This window comes from Calliphora vicina, chromosome 3 (assembly GCF_958450345.1).
Source record: "Calliphora vicina chromosome 3, idCalVici1.1, whole genome shotgun sequence".
In the NCBI taxonomy this organism is placed as follows: Eukaryota; Metazoa; Arthropoda; class Insecta; order Diptera; family Calliphoridae; genus Calliphora; species Calliphora vicina.
Genome location: NC_088782.1, coordinates 44,723,469 through 44,742,099, shown reverse-complemented (window position 1 = coordinate 44,742,099; position 18,631 = coordinate 44,723,469). Strand labels below are relative to the sequence as shown.

Below are 18,631 nucleotides of genomic sequence, written 5' to 3'. Positions count from 1 at the left end.
GCCGAAATTACTTCTGTCTGAACCTAATGTTTCTCAGTTGAGGCTGTTTAACTTGATTAAACTTTCATAGACCGAAGAGTGTTCACTTTTCATAATAAACATAAACATTTGTAAAAACCAAATTTTGATCAAATAATGGTTTCAACTCAATATTTAAAGTCCAATATTCAACAAATTTCTCTGGACGCCTCATATGATTGAGATTAAGACTTTAGAATCATGTCTTTATATATTCGTAGGTCTTAGTAGGGTCTTAGATTAGATCATTATACAGTCTTAGATAAACCTTAATTGCAGGTCTTTATACAGTCCTAGATTAGCTTCAATCATAGGCCTTTATACAGTCATAGATATTTATACAGTTCTAGATTAGCTTCAATAGTAGGTCTTTATACAGTCTTCGGTTTGCTTGAATCATAGGTCTTTATACAGTCTTCGGTTTGATTCAATCATAGGTCTTTATACAGTCCAGATTAGCTACGATCGTAGGTCTTTATACAGTCTTAGATTGACTTCAATCATAGGTCTTTATACAGCCTTCGGTTAGCTTCAATCATAGGTCTTTATACAGTCCTAGATTAGCTTCGATCTTAGGTCTTTATACAGTCTTAGACATTTATACAGTTCTAGATTAGCTTCAATCATAGGTCTTTATACAGTCTTCGGTTTGTTCAATCATAGGTCTTTATACAGTCCTAGATTAGCTTCAATCCTATGCCTATATAAAGTCTTAAATTGGCATCAATCATAAGTCTTTACAAAATCATAGATTAACTTCAATTATATGCCTTTATACAGTCCTAGATTAGCTTCAATCGTAGGTTCTTACTTAGTCTTAGATTAGATTAAGTCTTAAGTCTTTCGAATAAATTTGTTGGCAAAAGATTAAATTTGTCTAACAAGTGTTTATGACCATCATTTTGGCCAGAGAGTTGACATTTCGATCTTTTTATATGAGAAAATTATACAAAACAAAATCAGAGCGACAGAGAGATCATTTGGCTTCATTGGCTGATGTGATGTATTCTTATCAAGTCCTAAGAATCTGGACTAAAGATTATGTTTAAGGGAACTGAATAAGTAGAATTACAATTGATCGTTTTCATGGGTTGCAGTAAAATATAGACCATGCAGCCCCTAAATAAGGACAATTTGAACAATATTTAGGCTTAAGAGAAAAGTACTCCCTTTTAAGTCTCAAACAGAAGATTTTAGATGATGTCGTATGTAATTTAAATCAAAATTTCTTGATTTTAAAGAAAAATATGAGAAACTATTTCATATAACTTAATTTTAGTACTTTTATTTAACAATTCAGAGACAAAAAGTACCAAAACTTATTTATAATATTGATCGATTTATTTTTTTTAAAACTTTTTAATTATGTTCTCTAACAAAATCTTAAGTACATATAAATATTGTTGTTGTATCCTCTACATAAAATCCCGGCTTTAAAATGGTACTTTTTCTTGAAAGAATTCTACCAAGAAGTACCAATTTGTCATTTCTTTGGATTCATTTGTAAAAACCAATGGTGATATTTCGCATCAAAACTTATTTGGAATTATTTATGATTTTTCAACAACTATTGTGCTGTTTACTAACAAAATCTGAACTGAGTTGAAAATGATATTGTGGTTTTGTACTATATACAAAATAAATGCTGTAAAATAGTACTTTTTCTTTTTAGAAAATCTACCAAAAACAGTACAAATTTAAAATTTGTTCGATTCAATTAAAAAATACCAATAAATTAATAAATATTGAGAAGTAGTGTTTCTTTTCTCTGGCATAAAACAGAGAGACAAAGAGAGGAAGTGGAATTAACTGTATTAAATCTGTTTTGGTACCAAATATGTTTAGTTAACGGGAAAAACGGGTAAATAATATAGTTGGATGTGAATATAACTCTATTACGCTTTACAAATTTAACTAATACTGGGATTTAAACAATTATATCAAGAAATTACAATTTTACAAAAAATATATCTTAAATTTTTTTTGAATAATTTCAAAAAATTTTAATTTCCCTTCTCCTAACCACTGTGCCTGTCTACAGGTGTTTGTAATATTTTTTTTTATCTTATTCAATGTTTCTAAGGAACAATGTTTATTTAGCTTGTTTAGTATTTTCATTTAAATAAATAAACAAAAAGATTTTACAAATATTCAATACATTTGCACTCGGCCAACATTGGCCCATATAGGGGGGGGAACAGACAGCTTTAGAATTTTTGGTTTATAAATTAATCACTTTAGCAAAATGACTAAACAAATATGAACAGATATTTTAAAATAAACAAATGTCTAAATGATTTTAAATGAAAAATGAAGGCAATTTAATAAAAATAAAAGCTGAAGCATTTAAAAAGGCTCAATAAAACACTAAAGGTTTCAGTTTAGTAAACAAAAATAAAAGAATTTTAAAAATTAAAGCCAGCCTTAAAATAGGCAATGGAAATTTTAAGCTCCTTTGTATGCTTTATTTTTTTTTGTTTTCTCTTAAACCCTTAGTGTAATAATTGATCTTTTTCATTAGAAATTAGTTTCTCTTTATAGAAATAATCTGAAGACTTTTATAATTTACCTGCTCTTAGATTTAGTCAGGATTTCGATTTGATCCTGGAAATCGGCAATAATTTCGTTGTGCTTCTTTTTAAGCAACATGGAGGTTTCTTCGGATTCCAAATGGACATCTTCAAGCATTTTACGCATTTTCAACAATTCACTGTCACGCTTGCGATTGGCTTCGAACTAATTGGTAGAGGAAAAATCAAATATTCAGTTAATTATTGTTTAAAATAAATTAAAAAATCTTACCAAAGAAATACAAGATTTTATTTAAACGATTTGGTTACCATTTCTTAAAATAAATACAAAACTAACCAGTTGAATATTTACGATCCGTACTGACTTTTCAACATTGGAACAAAATCAAATCTAAAATGTTGTTGCTCGGAAATCTAAACGATTTTTTTAGTTTTATTGACAACCTACGGTTATTGTCATTTGAAGCAAGTATAAGAAATTAAGCAGGTTATGGGCTCCATTCAGCACGAATCAGAAATTTCTAGCTGGCTAATTTCATTTGCGAACCAGCGGACTACATTACAAAAGCTCTGAGGATATTTAGTAAAATGTCAGCAGGACAAAGAAGCAGATTGTCAATAGTTGAATCAATATACCTGCGGATATTTGTTTAACTAATTTGAAATTTTCTTCAGTTAATCTCGAATGATATTGCCCGACTTTCTTTAATATTTAGTCAAGTATTGAGCAGAACAAAGCAGCCAGTTCTTAATTATTGACTTTGTTCTACTGAAATTTTTGCAACTGTATGGTAAAGTTAGAAACGATATCAGAAAGCAAGTGGAAAGTCTACAATGATTTGATTTGTGATTAATTCGTTTCATTAAATTAAATTGAAGTTTTTAAAACTTCAAATCCTAAAAGTAGGCTTTTATTTTTGTTTAACTATTTGTGTCAGTAAGGTACACACACGTCAAGTTTACTTGCTCAAGTCTTATGATTGTAAATGAGAGAGGAAAGGAGATTGGAAAGATGTTACTCTCTTTTCTATAAACTCAAGACTTGCTCAAGTTATCTTGACTTGTGTAAACCAGCACTAATATTAAAATACCTAGTAGATATCCCTAGTTAATTGACATTAGTTTCAAATCAATAACTAAAACTTACTGAAATTACGAAATTTAAATAAAGTTTTCCTTATAAATTTGTTTCATTCTTTAAAATGCGTCTTAAATCTTTATTTTTATTTTTTGGTAAGATAGTAGAAAATTTGTTTTAAATGAATTTAAACTTACTTGATGTTCAGCACCACCTTCAGCTTCCTCAAGGCGTTCAGACATTTGAATGACTTGGACACTGAGATCGGCTTTCTCGCGTTCGATCTATTGATAGAAAAAGAAGATAATAAATTAGTTTTTGTTTAAAAATCAATAGAAATTTATAAAAAATAAAGAAAATTTGCCAATAATTAAAGTTTTGCTATCTAATAATTACTTACTGTGTAAATTAAATAGTAACTGTTGCATATTTCTGGGAGTAATTAAGTGTTGCATATGTTTGGGAGAATGCATAACATTTTGTAACATAATTTTATTGTTTTTAAGAAATATTGTAAGGAATTTAAAGGCTTCTTTCAAGGGAATATTTTCAGTACTATAAAGTTAAATTTTAAGAATGATTTCGCCTGATATTTATGCAATACAACATAAATAATTACTTTCTATACAAAAAGTGTTGCATATTTGTGGGAGTAATTAGAAGTTGTATAGATTTGGGCTTCCTTTTTAGGAAATATTGTAAACAATTTATAGATTTCTGATATTAAGAAGCTAAACTTGAAATATCTAGAATTCTGTATTGAAAGTTTTCTATTCTAAAAAGGTACACTTAAGGATATCATAAACAAATTTTATAAATATTTTAATTAATTTGAATTTTTTTTTCAAATCTAAATATTGACTTTTACTAGTCCTCTAACTATCAAAATAAATTTTGAAATTATTAACACACATATTTTTTTTTCGCTATAAAATTTTAATATTTTTTCGAAAATAATTTAAAATTTTTTTTCATTTTTTTTATTGATTCAAATAGACCTGAACAGTTTGTTGTTTATGAACATGTTCAGATATAAATCATACGAGAAAGATAAAAAAAACGAAGCAAAAAGATGTTTTTGCTACGCATCACTGAGAAAAACAGCTCAGCAAAATTAAAGGCAAAATGCCAAGAAAATCACATTAAACGGTACATAAACAATAACAAAAACAACAAGAACAACTATGAACTGAACTACAATTTCCAAACGCACCACATTTTGTTGCACATTTGCTGACCGGCCGCGCAAATTGCAGTTGCCAGAGAACAAGATCTGCATTTTTCTTTTTTTTTTGCTAAATTTACTAATTAAAACCAATAAGTAGAAAGCAGCAACAAAAGCAACAGAAAAAATGAGAAATTTAATTATATTCGAATGAAATGGCCTAAATAAATTAAGGAATTTTAGTGTTTAGCAAAAGGTAAGAAATATTATTAGGAATTTGCAATTGTTAAGTTTTTTTTGTGGAATAAAAATAAATTTGTGGTTTATTTAGTTAGAATTTGTAGGAAATATTTGAAATTGTTTATTTGTTAGGGGGTATCAATAAAATAGATATGATTTCCGGATGGAAAATCATCTCAATAGAGGTCAAATGGTTATATATTGGCTTAAACAGCTGTCAGTTTTGACAGTTAGGTACAGTTTTGATAGTACATAATGAAAATATACATAATTTTAATTAAAACGTAAGTTACACAATTGAATTTCTTTAATTTCCTGCTATTCGGTTGCCTCAAGTGAATTTTTTAGTTGCTTTTACAAAATTTTGGTTTCGAGAAAAGAAAATTTCATTTGGTTTAATTGTTTTGACAGTAGACAATTCAAATATACACAACTTCAATTAAAACATAAGTTACACAATTGAATTTTTTTAATTTCCTACTATTCGTTTGCCTCAACTGAATTTTTTTAGTTGCTTTTACAAAATATTGGTTTCGACAACAAAAATTCGTTTGTTTTAAATGTTTTGACAGTAGATAATTCAAATATACACAAGTTCAATTAAAACATAAGTTACACAATTGCTTTTTTTTTAGTTTCCTGCTATTCGATTGCCTCAACTGAAGCTTTTAGTTGCTTTTACAAAATTTTGGTTTTGACAACAAAAATTCGTTTGTTTTCAATGTAAATTTAAACGATTTTGATTTTGAAATATATGCTGCATTCTAACTTAATTTAAAAGCAACATTAGAGATTATTTTTCAATCTGAGAAATGATTCTCTAATTACAAATTATTAAATACACTCAAATCTAAAATATAATAAGTTTTAAAATTTCTAAAAATTTTATTAACCGATTTCTGGGTACCAATTTGATTTAATTACTAAATTCTTTAGAATTTTATTTAAAAAAAACTTATTAATGCTAATTATTTTCATGTGTATATATTCCTGCTGTAACTTTTAATTATGTACATATACATAATTCGTACCCATAATATTCATTAAAATGTTTCCTTGAATTTTATTAACACATTTAAAATTTTAATATTTAAAAGCAAAAAAAAAAATCAAAAAGAACACATTTTCAGAAAAAATCATTTTTTGAATTAGTGTCTTTCTATATATAAATAAACCCATGATGACACATGGCAAAGATAGATTTTCAAATACATAAATATATATATTGTACATACATAAATGTAGTTTAGTGAGTCATTGCGAAACACACGAATTTTTTAAAAATTTTTGTTTCAAAATATTATTATGTATTCTTTCAAAACAAAAATTTATGAGTATTATAAATTAGTTTTTCTTTTTTTTAGTTTGTTTCAAATGAAAAGATTATTTAGTATTTGAGAGATGTTGAAAGATTTTCTTAATCTTCAATATTATATTAAAGATCATAGATAAGGATAAATTTAAATTTCCTCATATTGTCTAAATGAATCAGTTGGTGACAACTAATGAAGGTGTTGTGTTTAAAAATAGATAATGTTTTTGAAAGAAACGAATATTTAGAAATTATAAACTTAAACAGAAACATTCTTTTTAATTTATCATAAAAAGGACCTAACTCGTAAAAAGGACCTAACTCTAAATTTATAGAACTAAAATATGGGCTTAAAAATATTAGTTAGGGCCTTTCTATATATCCGTTCATTTGAAACCTTCATTCAAATAACAATTTATTAGAAATATAAAAATTATTTGCTAAAATTTTGTTTATAATCATGTTGCTAAAGTATTAATTGTTGCTAAACAAGCCTACATACATCTGTAACAACTTTTGTATTGTATTTATAATGAAATAAACATATTGCAGAAAAATTGTCAGCCAGAGTATTGTCAACATGTTGCAGCAATATGAGTTGCTTCAAAACTAAGTAATATGCGAACTAATTACAAATTTTCTTACAAATATTTGAATGGAATTGTTTTTTAATGATTTGCCAAAATGATATAAATAAAGATTTCCATTTCAATGAACTTAATCTTGATCAACATATTGACAAAAGTCATAAGCTAAGATGTTCAGGTATGAATTTTCCAACAAACACTATGTCTCAATACAATTGTGTTGCTAAACATGTTAACAAAAACTTGTCAACATGAGACATTTTTTAAAATATAAGTTGTTTTACACAGAAAAGTAAATAAAGAAAACAAATAGTGTGAAATGAAATTGTTTTTTCTTGAATTTTAAGAATTTTAGAAACAACAACATGTTGCAAGGCAATAATCTAAATCAAGCCGTTTTTAAACATACAAACAAATTGCTTCATAATATTTTATAACACAACTTGTTTTCAACGATTTGCAAGAATTTGGCAAACATCTTGGTAAACATGTTGCTGCAAGATAACTTGTTCCTAAATAATCTTTAAAAAAATTAAAAATATCTATAAAATAACAAAAGTTATACAAAATTTCTAACAATTTTTGTATGAATAAACTCGATTCTCAATAATTTGTAAGAATTTGGTCGGCCAACAACATGTTACAATGCAACAATGTTGATAAGCATGTTGCTTTCAGATAAGTTGTTTCAATATAAACTAATGCACTCTATGCAATAAATGCTATAAAGCAGCAGTTCTGTTTATACAAATACTTAATGAATAAACTTGTTTCTGGCCAGCAACATGTTTTTATGCAATAATTTTGCAAAACATGTTGCTGCAACATATGTTTTTTGAAAGTAATCTTTAAAATTTTAAAAATTCTATAAAATAAATAATATTTTATTAAAAAATAAATGTTTGTTTAAAAAACTTCTATAATTTGTTATAAACATTGTATGAATGAACTAATTTTTCAATGATTAGCAGCTATGATATTTCTGCAACATGTTTGTTGCTTAAAAAATACTAAGTAATTAGCAGCTGCATTGATAATGAGACAAAATTAGCTGGATAAGTTTTTTTCAATGATTTGTAAGAATTTTTCAGCCAGCAACATGTTTCAAATCCATAATGTTTGTCAACATGTTGCAGCAATTTGAGTCGTTTCAAAGCTAAGTAATATGCGAAATAATTACAAATTGCCATACAAATATTTCAAGAATGAACTGGTTTTTCAATGATTAAGGTCATTGATCAACATATTGATAAAAGTCATATCCAAACATGTTTATAAACATTTGATCAATTCACAAGGTCTCTTATCAGTCATATTGTCATAATGTCCTAATATATCACGACTCGGCAGCTCGGCTTAACCGATTCTTAGGCATTCGGCGCAGGTCTCTGCTGGTTGGTTACGATAATACAATAAACATAGCAAACATAGAGTATTATTTTAGGACATTTTTTACTTGAAAAGCAATAAAACACATTGTGAAATATTAGGACATTATGACAATATGACATGATAAGAGACCTTGTGAATTGACCAATTATGTTATCTGAATATTTTAAAATAGTTTGAACGAAAAAATGCTTGATTGGATTTCAGAAAGAATTCTTTGTGTAAAGGGCGAAATTTTTTTAAAATTTCTTAAGGTTGCATTGAAAACTTCAAGAAGTGTCTTTTGTTCAGTTAAATTTAGGTCTAGGTCAACAGTTAAGACATGATGTATAGCTATATTTTCACATCACAAGCTGAATAACTGACAGAAATGGCCATTAATGGATATTAAGTTTTTAATCATTCAATTGGCAACAAAACCTTTCTCCATCATTTAGTCAATAGTCAGACTGACAAAGATTTTATCAAATGTGTGAATTTTTTATGTGGATGCTAATGAAAAATTGAGCAGTGTCATATTATTTATAAATTAAAGTAATTTTCTACTCTCTAAAAATGTTGCATTAATGTTGTATTAATGTTACATTTTCTGCCCTAATTCTTATTACGGGGTGACAATGTTGCCTTTCAGCAACTGATATGCATTCAGAAAATCATTTTAGATATAGGGTCATATTATTGATAAATAAAACCATTTTCTATTCTCTAAAAATGTTGCCCTTTTCATGAATGTTACTCTAATTTTTCATACGAAGTGAAAATGTTGCCTTTCAGCGACTGAGTTGCATTCAGAAAAGCATTTTGGATGTAGGGTCATATTATTGATAAATAAAGGCAATTTCTTGTCTCTAAAAATTTTGCCCTTTGCTTGAATGTTACATTTTTTGCCATCATTTTTATAACGGGCTGAAAATGTTGCCTTTTAGCGACTAATATGCATTCAGAAAATCATTTTAGATGTAGGGTCATATTATGTATAAATAAAACCATTTTGTAGTCTCTAAAAATGTTGCCCTTTTCATGAATGTTACCCTAATTTTTCTTACGGAGTGAAAATGTTGCCTTTCAGCGACTGAGTTGCATTCAGAAAATCATTTTAAATGTAGGGTCATATTATTTTTAAATAAAGGCATTTTCTTGTCTCTAAAAATGCTGCCCTTTGCATTAATGTTACATTTTTTACAAAATTTTTTATTACGGGGTGAAAATGTTGCCCTTCAGCGACTAACATGCATTCAAAATATCATATTAGATGTAGGGTCATATTATTTATAAATAAAGGCATTTTCTGGTCTCTAAAAATGTTGCCCTTTTCATGAATGTTACCCTAATTTTTCTTACGGAGTGAAAATGTTGCCTTTCAGGGTCCTAGGGTCCTATTATTTATAAATAAAGGCATTTTCTTGTCTCTAAAAATGCTGCCCTTTGCATTAATATTACATTTTTTACACAATTTTATATTACCTTTCTGCTAATGAAATTATGTCCATTAAAATTTAAATTCTAAGCTACTGATAATTTTGAAATAGGTACAATGATAGACAAATTAGAGGATAATTAAAGATAATTTAATTTTTAACCAGCCTGTTTTAATAAAGCCCGAAGACAAGGTGTCGAAATTGAACTTATAAATTCGGTGGCGTATGAGTAATGCAAATGTGAGCAAAACATGAGGGACGTATGATTAATATAAATATTTTTGAGTTATTTATTTTATTAAAAAGGCTGGATTAAAAAGCTGCTATTACGCCAGTTTAAAGTCGGAAATAAAAAAAAAATTAAAAAAAAGAAACTATGAAAAAATTAAGTAAATGAAAAATAGGTACTTTTGATTAAGATCCAAATAATATTCATGAGGGTGTCAAAATAAGGCACTTCCTGTTTCTCTAATATTTTTTTTTTATAAATATTTAACAGCCTACATTTTCCTAAAGAATGTTCACTTGCATATTTATTTAGTCTTATTATTAGTGTTGTTTAGTTTTATTATTATTTATTTCTGGCCCAGGCCAAAAATATTTTCTAAATTTGTAAGAAACTAATGTTGTTTTTTTTTCTTCTCTATCTATCTGTATTTATTTTGTTTTTGTGTGGCATGCAACACATTACAATCAAATACATACATATGTATAGTCTGTAAGTACTTAGATTGTGGCGTTAACATATTACGACGTAAATGCGTGGCGGCGGCGGCGACAAACAATTTTTATGTTGCTTTTCAAATGCTTAAAAAATCAAAAAAAGAGAAAACACTAATTTAGTAAGAAATTGCAGCAACAATTTTAGCATATAAGTAAAAAAGAAAATCTTGATTTCTTTCCTACTATTATGTTTTCAAATGCTATTTATCGTTTAGTTTTCTTCGATTTTGGCGTAAAGTTTTTGTGATAAAGTTGATTATAAATTCTTGAGTATTGAGTACTTTTTTTTTGTCTCTCTTTTAGTTTGAATTCATGTGAAATTCTCAACATCTCTATCTATCTCTATGCTTTTTATCAAGATAAATAGTAGAAATGAATTGAAGTTCAATGCACAACATTATCATTTTATCATCATGGTTTAACTAAAACGCAAGGGTAATTTAATTTTAGACGCCCCTTTTTCTTTATTTTTTCTTCTTTTTTTTTGCAAATTGGCCATTTTCGTTGTTGTTTGCTGTTGTCTGTGGTTCTTAGAAAAAAATGCAAACATTTTGCTTGAAATTTATACGAATTTGCTAATGAAAACAAAATTTGAATCTTTGTTTCTTTTGCTTTTGTTGTTAAGGTGACATTTTGTTTGAACAATAGAAATTCCTTAATTACTGTAGAATTTATTGCATTTGTAAAGGTAAACTAGTGAAAGTTTTTGGTTTATAAAAATATATGAACAACTTGTCAGTTAGGGGGAGATTACTATGTAATATGGAAGCCTAACTCCTTTTCTACTGAATGTTTAAGCCATAAATAAATACACATAGAGCGGAAACTTCAATAGAAAAAAAAACAAAAATCACACATAGTTTTTTTTTTCTTTCTCTTAGGCTTTTGACAACTGAGTTAGGTCTTTGACAGGAGAGTTTCCGATCTATTATGTATGGTTTATGTGTGTTTTAAGTCTGCTTTTACACAGGGCAAGTTTTCTTGCGCAAGTCTAGAGTTTATAGGAGAGAGAGGCAAGAAGAAAGAAGATGGGTACACACTTGCTTGTACTGGCAAGTCTCTTCAATTCTCTTTTGTTTTCTCATTTTCACTATGGCGTCTATTAGGTTTTGACATACAAAATTGAACACAGACTTGCTGTGTGTAAAGAGTCGAGCAAGTTTAAAAGGGAATCGAAGAGACTTGCTTCAAGTAAACTTGCTGTGTGTAAAAGCAGACTAAGCATGGTAAAGTCAAAATTATTTAAATGGTTTTAATTCTTTGCTCTTTTGGAATTCTAGAACCGGTTCCTAACCTAAACGAAGTAACCAGTCTCATGACTAGTTCTATTTGACAGAATGAAATCGATATATAACTAGTCGTATGACTGTTTTCATACGATAAAGTCGGAAATGTTTATTTGTGTTAATAATGTGAGCAACTAGAACTGATTTTTTTTCGGAATTAACAGAAGAAAAAAAATTAGATTTTTTTTATATATTTACCACTCAATATTATAAAAAATATGAAGGAAGGGATCTTAAACAGAACTAGTCAGGTGACTGAATCCCTGACATTAGAGATCTGTTCAAAAAATCCCTTAAAAGATAGCCATAGTTTCAGGTTGCTTGATGGGAGAAACAGGTTCTAGTACTAATTCTTTACATGAAAGGGATTTGCTATATTAACCATCAAAACTATTGCATTTTTACATGAACCAAGGTTAGTTTATTATAAAAAAAATAAATCAAAACATAAAAAATCACTCCATTCAAATGTTATATTCTCGAATGAGGTGGTTAGTTTATTAACCACCTTAGCAAAATGCCAATAGATTCCAATAAACTATGTTTGAAAGACTATAGAAAAGGTGGTTAGTAAAGTGACCACTAAACTACTTGGTGTTTTCTAGCAAGGGGAGTTTGTGTTTATCTGTTGTAAACCATTGACATCAATTTTGTTTAAGTTTTATGGAAATTAACTCATACAGAAATAAGCTCATTTGTATATTGTGTTTCTTAAATGTACCCAATTGAATTTTATTTCAAGAGATTTATGAGAATTTATATGTATCCATCATCATGGGCGTGGGTGTTTTTTAATTAACAATTTATTTTTATTTAATTTAATGAAATGTTTATGTTAAATTTTTTGTATCAAATTCTTTATTTGATTTGGAAACTTGTAGAAATTGTTATATCAAATTCTTTATTTGATTTGGAAACTTGTAGAAACTTTTGAAGAAATAGCAATTGTGAAACAGATTTGGACATGAATAAAAAGAGATTTGAATATAAAACGGAAAATTTATGATTGTTGAACTAAATTCTTTCCTTATAGTATTCATTTAAATAATGAACTGCAATTTTCGTTATCTTCGGGCAAACAAAAATGTTTGTTAAGAAAAAATTATTGGCTTCTTCTAAAGAAACATTTGTTCAATTTACAGTTGTTGTATATATTTTGTTGTATAGACGTATAAGTCGTATGTTATTTGACCTTACAATAGCATATGAATTTTATTAATCAAAGATTCATTTATATTAGAAAATAATATTCTATATATGCGGATTTTCATTTTCATTTTCGTATGATTATTGAGTGTTGTATGCAAATGTCATAATTTTTAGATGAATCACAAATGACTTTTAGCCTATCAGTTTTAAGTGAATGACATTTGCTAGAAAAAAATTAAAAGAATCTATTTAACAAATGATTTATAACAACTGTGAAAATAAATATATTTTAATTTGCAATTGAAGCAGTAAATCATATGTTGTTCAGCTTTAGCTTGTTTTTCTTCTGTCATTCACTTGGGACTGATAAGTTAAAAGTCTCATCTAAATGATGCTGTTTTCTTATACAACTTACAATAATCGTATTCATAAATTGAGTTTTAATTATTGTAATTCCTTAAAAAATTACCAACTACATGCTATGAGTATTATAAGATCAGATACATGGAAATTTTATTTTCTGATCATGCTGCCTTATAAAAAAATAACTTGGTAGTTCCCTTGATAATCTAATCAATTAAATCAAATGTCAACCTTTCAAAATCTGTAGTATGGAAATATTGGTACAAAAATGATTTCGGCCGGGTAAGATATCAACATTTTAAACATAGTTAAGGTTTAAATATATTTTTTTTCATACTAAACAAAATTAAATTTTATCTTTGATTAAGCTATGTTTAAAAGTTAATACCTTACCTGGCCTTAGCGATTTTTGATACTAGACGCAGAGATAAACAAGTTTTCGATATGATTCCAGACATGTTTTACATGATAAGATACTATGTCCACTGTAAACCAAATTACCATTGACATGATTGCTGCAATCTAATATATGATCGAGTCATGTGCATGTTAATTGTAACATAATATGGTTGCAGTAGACCTAATATAGTTATAAAACTTTGAATCATGTTAAAAAGATGTATGTGATCATATCACATTTGAAAGATACAACAATTCTGGCAGTATTTTAAGAGAAATTCCTCTCAAGCACACCGATCGCTCACCGAAACATATGGTGAATATGTTTCAACATCCTACACGCAGAGAAAAAATATAATTGGACATGGTTACTGTAACCATTTCAATACTGTTACAAGTTTTTTAACTATATTATAGTCACAGTAACCATTTACATGATTGTGGTAACCATAATATGGTTAATTTATGATTCACATGATTGTATCAACCATATATATGGTTACAGTAAACAAATATATGTTTGTGACAACCATTCATATGATGAAGGACTTATCATATTATGGTGCTCTCGGCTTAAGGCTTATCATAATCTGAGAACAATATATTATGATAAAATTATTCATCATAAATATGGTTGCCACAAACATATATTTGTTTACTGTAACCATATATATGGTTGATACAATAATGTGAATCATAAATTAACCATATTATGGTTACCACAATTATGTAAATGGTTACTGTGACTATAATATTGTTAAAAATCTTGTAACACTATTTAAATGGTTACAGTAACCATGTCCAATTATATTTTTTCTCTGCGTGTAGAGATGGTTTGTACGGTTCAGAATTAGTGATTTTGACACGAAAGATAAATACCGAAGACCAAGAATTGGAGGCATTACTCCATGAAGAGCTTGCAAAATCATTGGGAGCTACTCCAAAAGCTGGGAATTGAAACCGAGAGACTTTAGAAGACGATATTGCATGTCCAAAATGCTGCTTGAACGCTATAAAAGAAAATCAGTTTTGCACTGAATCATTATTTGCGATGAAAAATGGAACCATTACGATAACCCGAATCGTAAAATATCGTATGTGAAGCCCAGCCAATCAACCGAATCTACACCAAAGTCAAATATCCATGGCTCTAAAGTAATTCCCTGTATTTGGTGGGAGCAAATCTGGCCAGACCATCACAGGGAACCTGTATCGAATGGAACTGTTTAGTTTGAAGTCAGAATTGGACGAAAAGTGGCCAGACATGAAACCGTAATATTCCATCATGACAATGCTCGGCCTTATGTTGCAATACCTGTTAAAGAGTATTTAGAAGGAAGTGGTTGGGAAGTTTTGCCTCAACCGCTTTATAGTCCAGACCTTCCCCCATTCGATTACTATTTGTTTCGATCGATGCAAAACACTCTTTCTGGGATACGCTTCACTTTGAAACATATTTTCCTATATTGGTTAGATTCGATCTTGGCCTTAAAAGATGAGCAGTTCTTTTGGCTCAGAAAGATGTCATAGCTAACAGTGGCCAATACCATAGAGAAAATATACGTAGAGCGGCAACTAGAAAAAAACTTAATCAAAAAAATTGCTCAAAAAGGTTACACAGTATTTTTTTTTACTAATACATTCCCACTACATAGGTTTTTGACAACTGAGTTAGGTCTTTGACACGTCAGTTTCCGATCTATGGCCAATACTTTGAATAAATTCATATTGTACAAATGTTGAAAATATCCCGCATTTTTAAGTCATATTATTTTTTTGTATTTGGTTAAATCAAACACAACAATTTCCAAATTTCTTATTGTATTTGATTGAAAAACTCTATATGAATTTGGTTCAAGCTTTCTTTATATGTATCTTTATTTAATACTAAAATACTGAGTTTTTTATCTTTAGAGATACAGGATTTTATTATTTATCATAGAAACTAAAAAAGTGGATATTTTTGCTTTTGCTTCTCTACCTCTCAATTTGAATGATACGACTATTTTGTTAGTATTTTTAGCTAAATTTGAAGAAAAATATTTGTTCTACATCATGATACAATAATTTTAGAAGGAAGAATCACTAGGGAAAGTTTTCAATATTTATCCCTATAACGTCAAACTTTGATTTTGATTTTTTTTCATATTTGCTTTTGTTTGACGTTACAAGAATTGTATAATTGAGGATTTATTTTCTACTGATTGTACCTTATATTGTTGTGTCATGTTCTACATTATAAATATCGGATTGTGTTCAAATATCTTATTCATAAGGTCTGTACACTACTCAGTTCAATACTATTTGTTGTATGTGGAATTATTTTTAAATATTTTTTTAATTATTTTAATATATCGATTTTAATTATTATTTATTATTATGATTTTGAGCTTGAGATCGAAAAAAGGATTGAAACAAATCCTAGACATTTTGAGTTTATTATTTGAAGGAAAAATATTAAAGTAAATTTAATATTATCCTTAAAATAGATTTATCCCTTATCCTTTGGAAATAAACTTTGGCGCAATATTGTAAATATCCTTTTAACAATCATTTATTATCCTGTCTAAAGGATTATTTTCAATATTTTCTATTATGATTATTAATAATCTATTTCTACTAAATATATCCTTTAATATTAGGCAAATTTTCTTTATTTTCAATAATTAATTTTAATAATAATTCATATGAATGAAAAACTTACCCTTTGACGCAATTCACGTTCAACTTCAAGATCATCTTGGAGTAAACGGATTTTATCCTGGAAAAACAAATAATTACTGGAGTTATAAAACACATTTTTTTTAAATATAGAAAAAAAAAAAATTCACAAGTTTTTCAATAAAAAGAAAGTAATTCACTTGAATAAATATTTTTCATTTTCATTAAATTTCGAAATGATTACATAATAATTCCATTTTTAAAAAATATTTTTCATCATCATCTTTTTAGCATTATGAATATTTTTGGTTCATTCTATACCCACATACACACACTTTTTTAAATTTGTATATATATAAGTCTTTTAGAGTAAGTGTGTGTGTGTTTGTGTGTGTATGTGTGTGTATGTGTGCATATATTTAATTTCAAAACTTTTGCACTCATTTCATAATATTTTTCTTGCTGTTGGGTGATGGCTTTTAATTTGTTCGTGGCATTTTCATTTTATTGTTTTTTTTTAGTTTTTCAATACATTTTCTTATTTTATTTTTGTTGTAATTTCTTTAAAATTAAACGTTTTGTTTTTCGTAAAAGGTGCAATATATAAGTTTTTCATTTTGTTTTTTTCTTTTTTTTTAATTAAATAGTTGTGGCTGTTTTCAATTTAGTTTTTTTTTTTTTAAATTTATTGCACTTTATTTAAACACTTTTGTTTTGTAAATCCATTTGGTTTTTTGCTCAAGGAAGTACTTGTGCTTTAGTAGGTTTTGTTTTTTTTTAATTTGAATTTGAATTTTTAGAGAAGGCCCGTTTTTTGTTTAAGGTCTTACCTCAAGACGGGAAAGGGCGCTCAAATCGGCAGTATATTCGATGTTGATATCAGCTCCACCTGGACCAGTGGAGGTGGCTCTATAAGAGTATTTAGATGAACGTACAGCTTGTGATGAAGACATTTTTGTTTATTATTTTTTTATTATTCAATTATAATTTAATTTAATATTTTTCACTTCGTTTCGCGTATGCGTTTAAATATTTAAAGAGTTTTAAAATCTTTAAAATATTCCAAAAAAATGTATTTTTTTTTACTTCCTTTTCGCACGCAACAGAAAAAGTCAAAAAGTAGTTGTCACCGAGTCACCGAAAAATTCGTAATAAACGTCGGAGTAAGGCTGGTGATCTACTGAACAAGAGATCCCGGTGTCGTTCGAATAAAGAGTATTTCGTTGTATTGTCGGTATGACCAATGTTTTCGTCTATTTCTACCCAAATTTTAGTTTTTTTTTTTGGTTTTTGGTTTTTCCTCACACACAAAAACTCAAGCAAAGAAAAAGTTTTTCTTATATTTTACATACATTTTCCCTGCTCATACAGTCAGTCATACACACTGCAACACACTTAGATACTTTGGCTTTGGCCAGTATCTGTGTGTTTGTTCGAGTATTATTGTAGTTGTATTTGAGTGTTTTTGATTTCTGATTTCTTAGCTGAATTGTTGTTGTTACATTTTCTAATTCTAATGGATTTTTTCACGCTTTTTCCTTCTCACACTTGGTTTTTTTTTTTATATTCTTTAGCTATTTGTGTTAATTGCCGTTTATTTATTCGCCTTTTTTTCTTGTTTTTATTTTTCATTTAGAGTATAAAGCCAAAAAAAAAGTTTCAAAATTCTTTTGATTTGTTCTTTCCTCAATTTCTTTGGATTTTGAGTTGAGCATTATTTTTGTTCCTACTTTTTCTGAGTGTTTTTACCTGTAATTAACCATATATCAAGAATCGTTTCTATATCTCTATGTATATATATCTACTTGTTGTTTTTTTGCCTACGTGCGTAAAATTTGAATTTTTTTTTGAAAATAGCTTTAAAATTCTTATTTTCCTTTGAACTTTTGGAAGTGTTTTGTTGTTTCTTTTTGCTACTGATCTCGCTCTAGAAATCTTTATGTTTACACAACGTTTTTCTTTAAATTTTTTTGGTTTTTATTTGTTTTTAATAATTCAAATTGAAAATTTTGAAAAATCATGTCTTGTTGATTTTGATTGATGATTTTTAAAGTTGTTTGATAAACAAAACATTTTATGGTTTCTATAAAGTTGTGTTTACAACGAGTGGCTGATGCACTTAACAATTTTAGTGAAATTTTTCTTAGTTTAATTGGGAGTTTGATAGATATTAATCAATTATGCATTCAATTATTAACAAGTGTTGTTTTTAGTTTTATAAAAGTTTGAGCACATATTTTAAAGTTATGGAAACAATTTTTAAACAAAATTAACACTGTAGAATTTGTGCTTTTCATACATTGGTACCTCGT

At 27.7% G+C, this 18,631-nt stretch overlaps 1 protein-coding gene across 1 annotated transcript in view; it reads right to left on the bottom strand.

The window, feature by feature from the left end:
- The window catches only part of LOC135955920 (paramyosin, long form), a 45,075-nt gene extending 27,524 nt beyond the window's left edge, over positions 1–17,551 (bottom strand). Inside the window, exons 1-4 of the mRNA XM_065506345.1 lie at positions 17,150–17,551; positions 16,363–16,419; positions 3,825–3,911; positions 2,588–2,754 (exon numbers count right to left, since the gene is read on the bottom strand). Of these exons, the coding sequence (XP_065362417.1) occupies positions 2,588–2,754; positions 3,825–3,911; positions 16,363–16,419; positions 17,150–17,272 (434 nt within the window). The 5' untranslated portion in view covers positions 17,273–17,551. The remainder of the gene's footprint in view (positions 1–2,587; positions 2,755–3,824; positions 3,912–16,362; positions 16,420–17,149) is intronic.
- Positions 17,552–18,631: the final 1,080 nt, after the last annotated feature.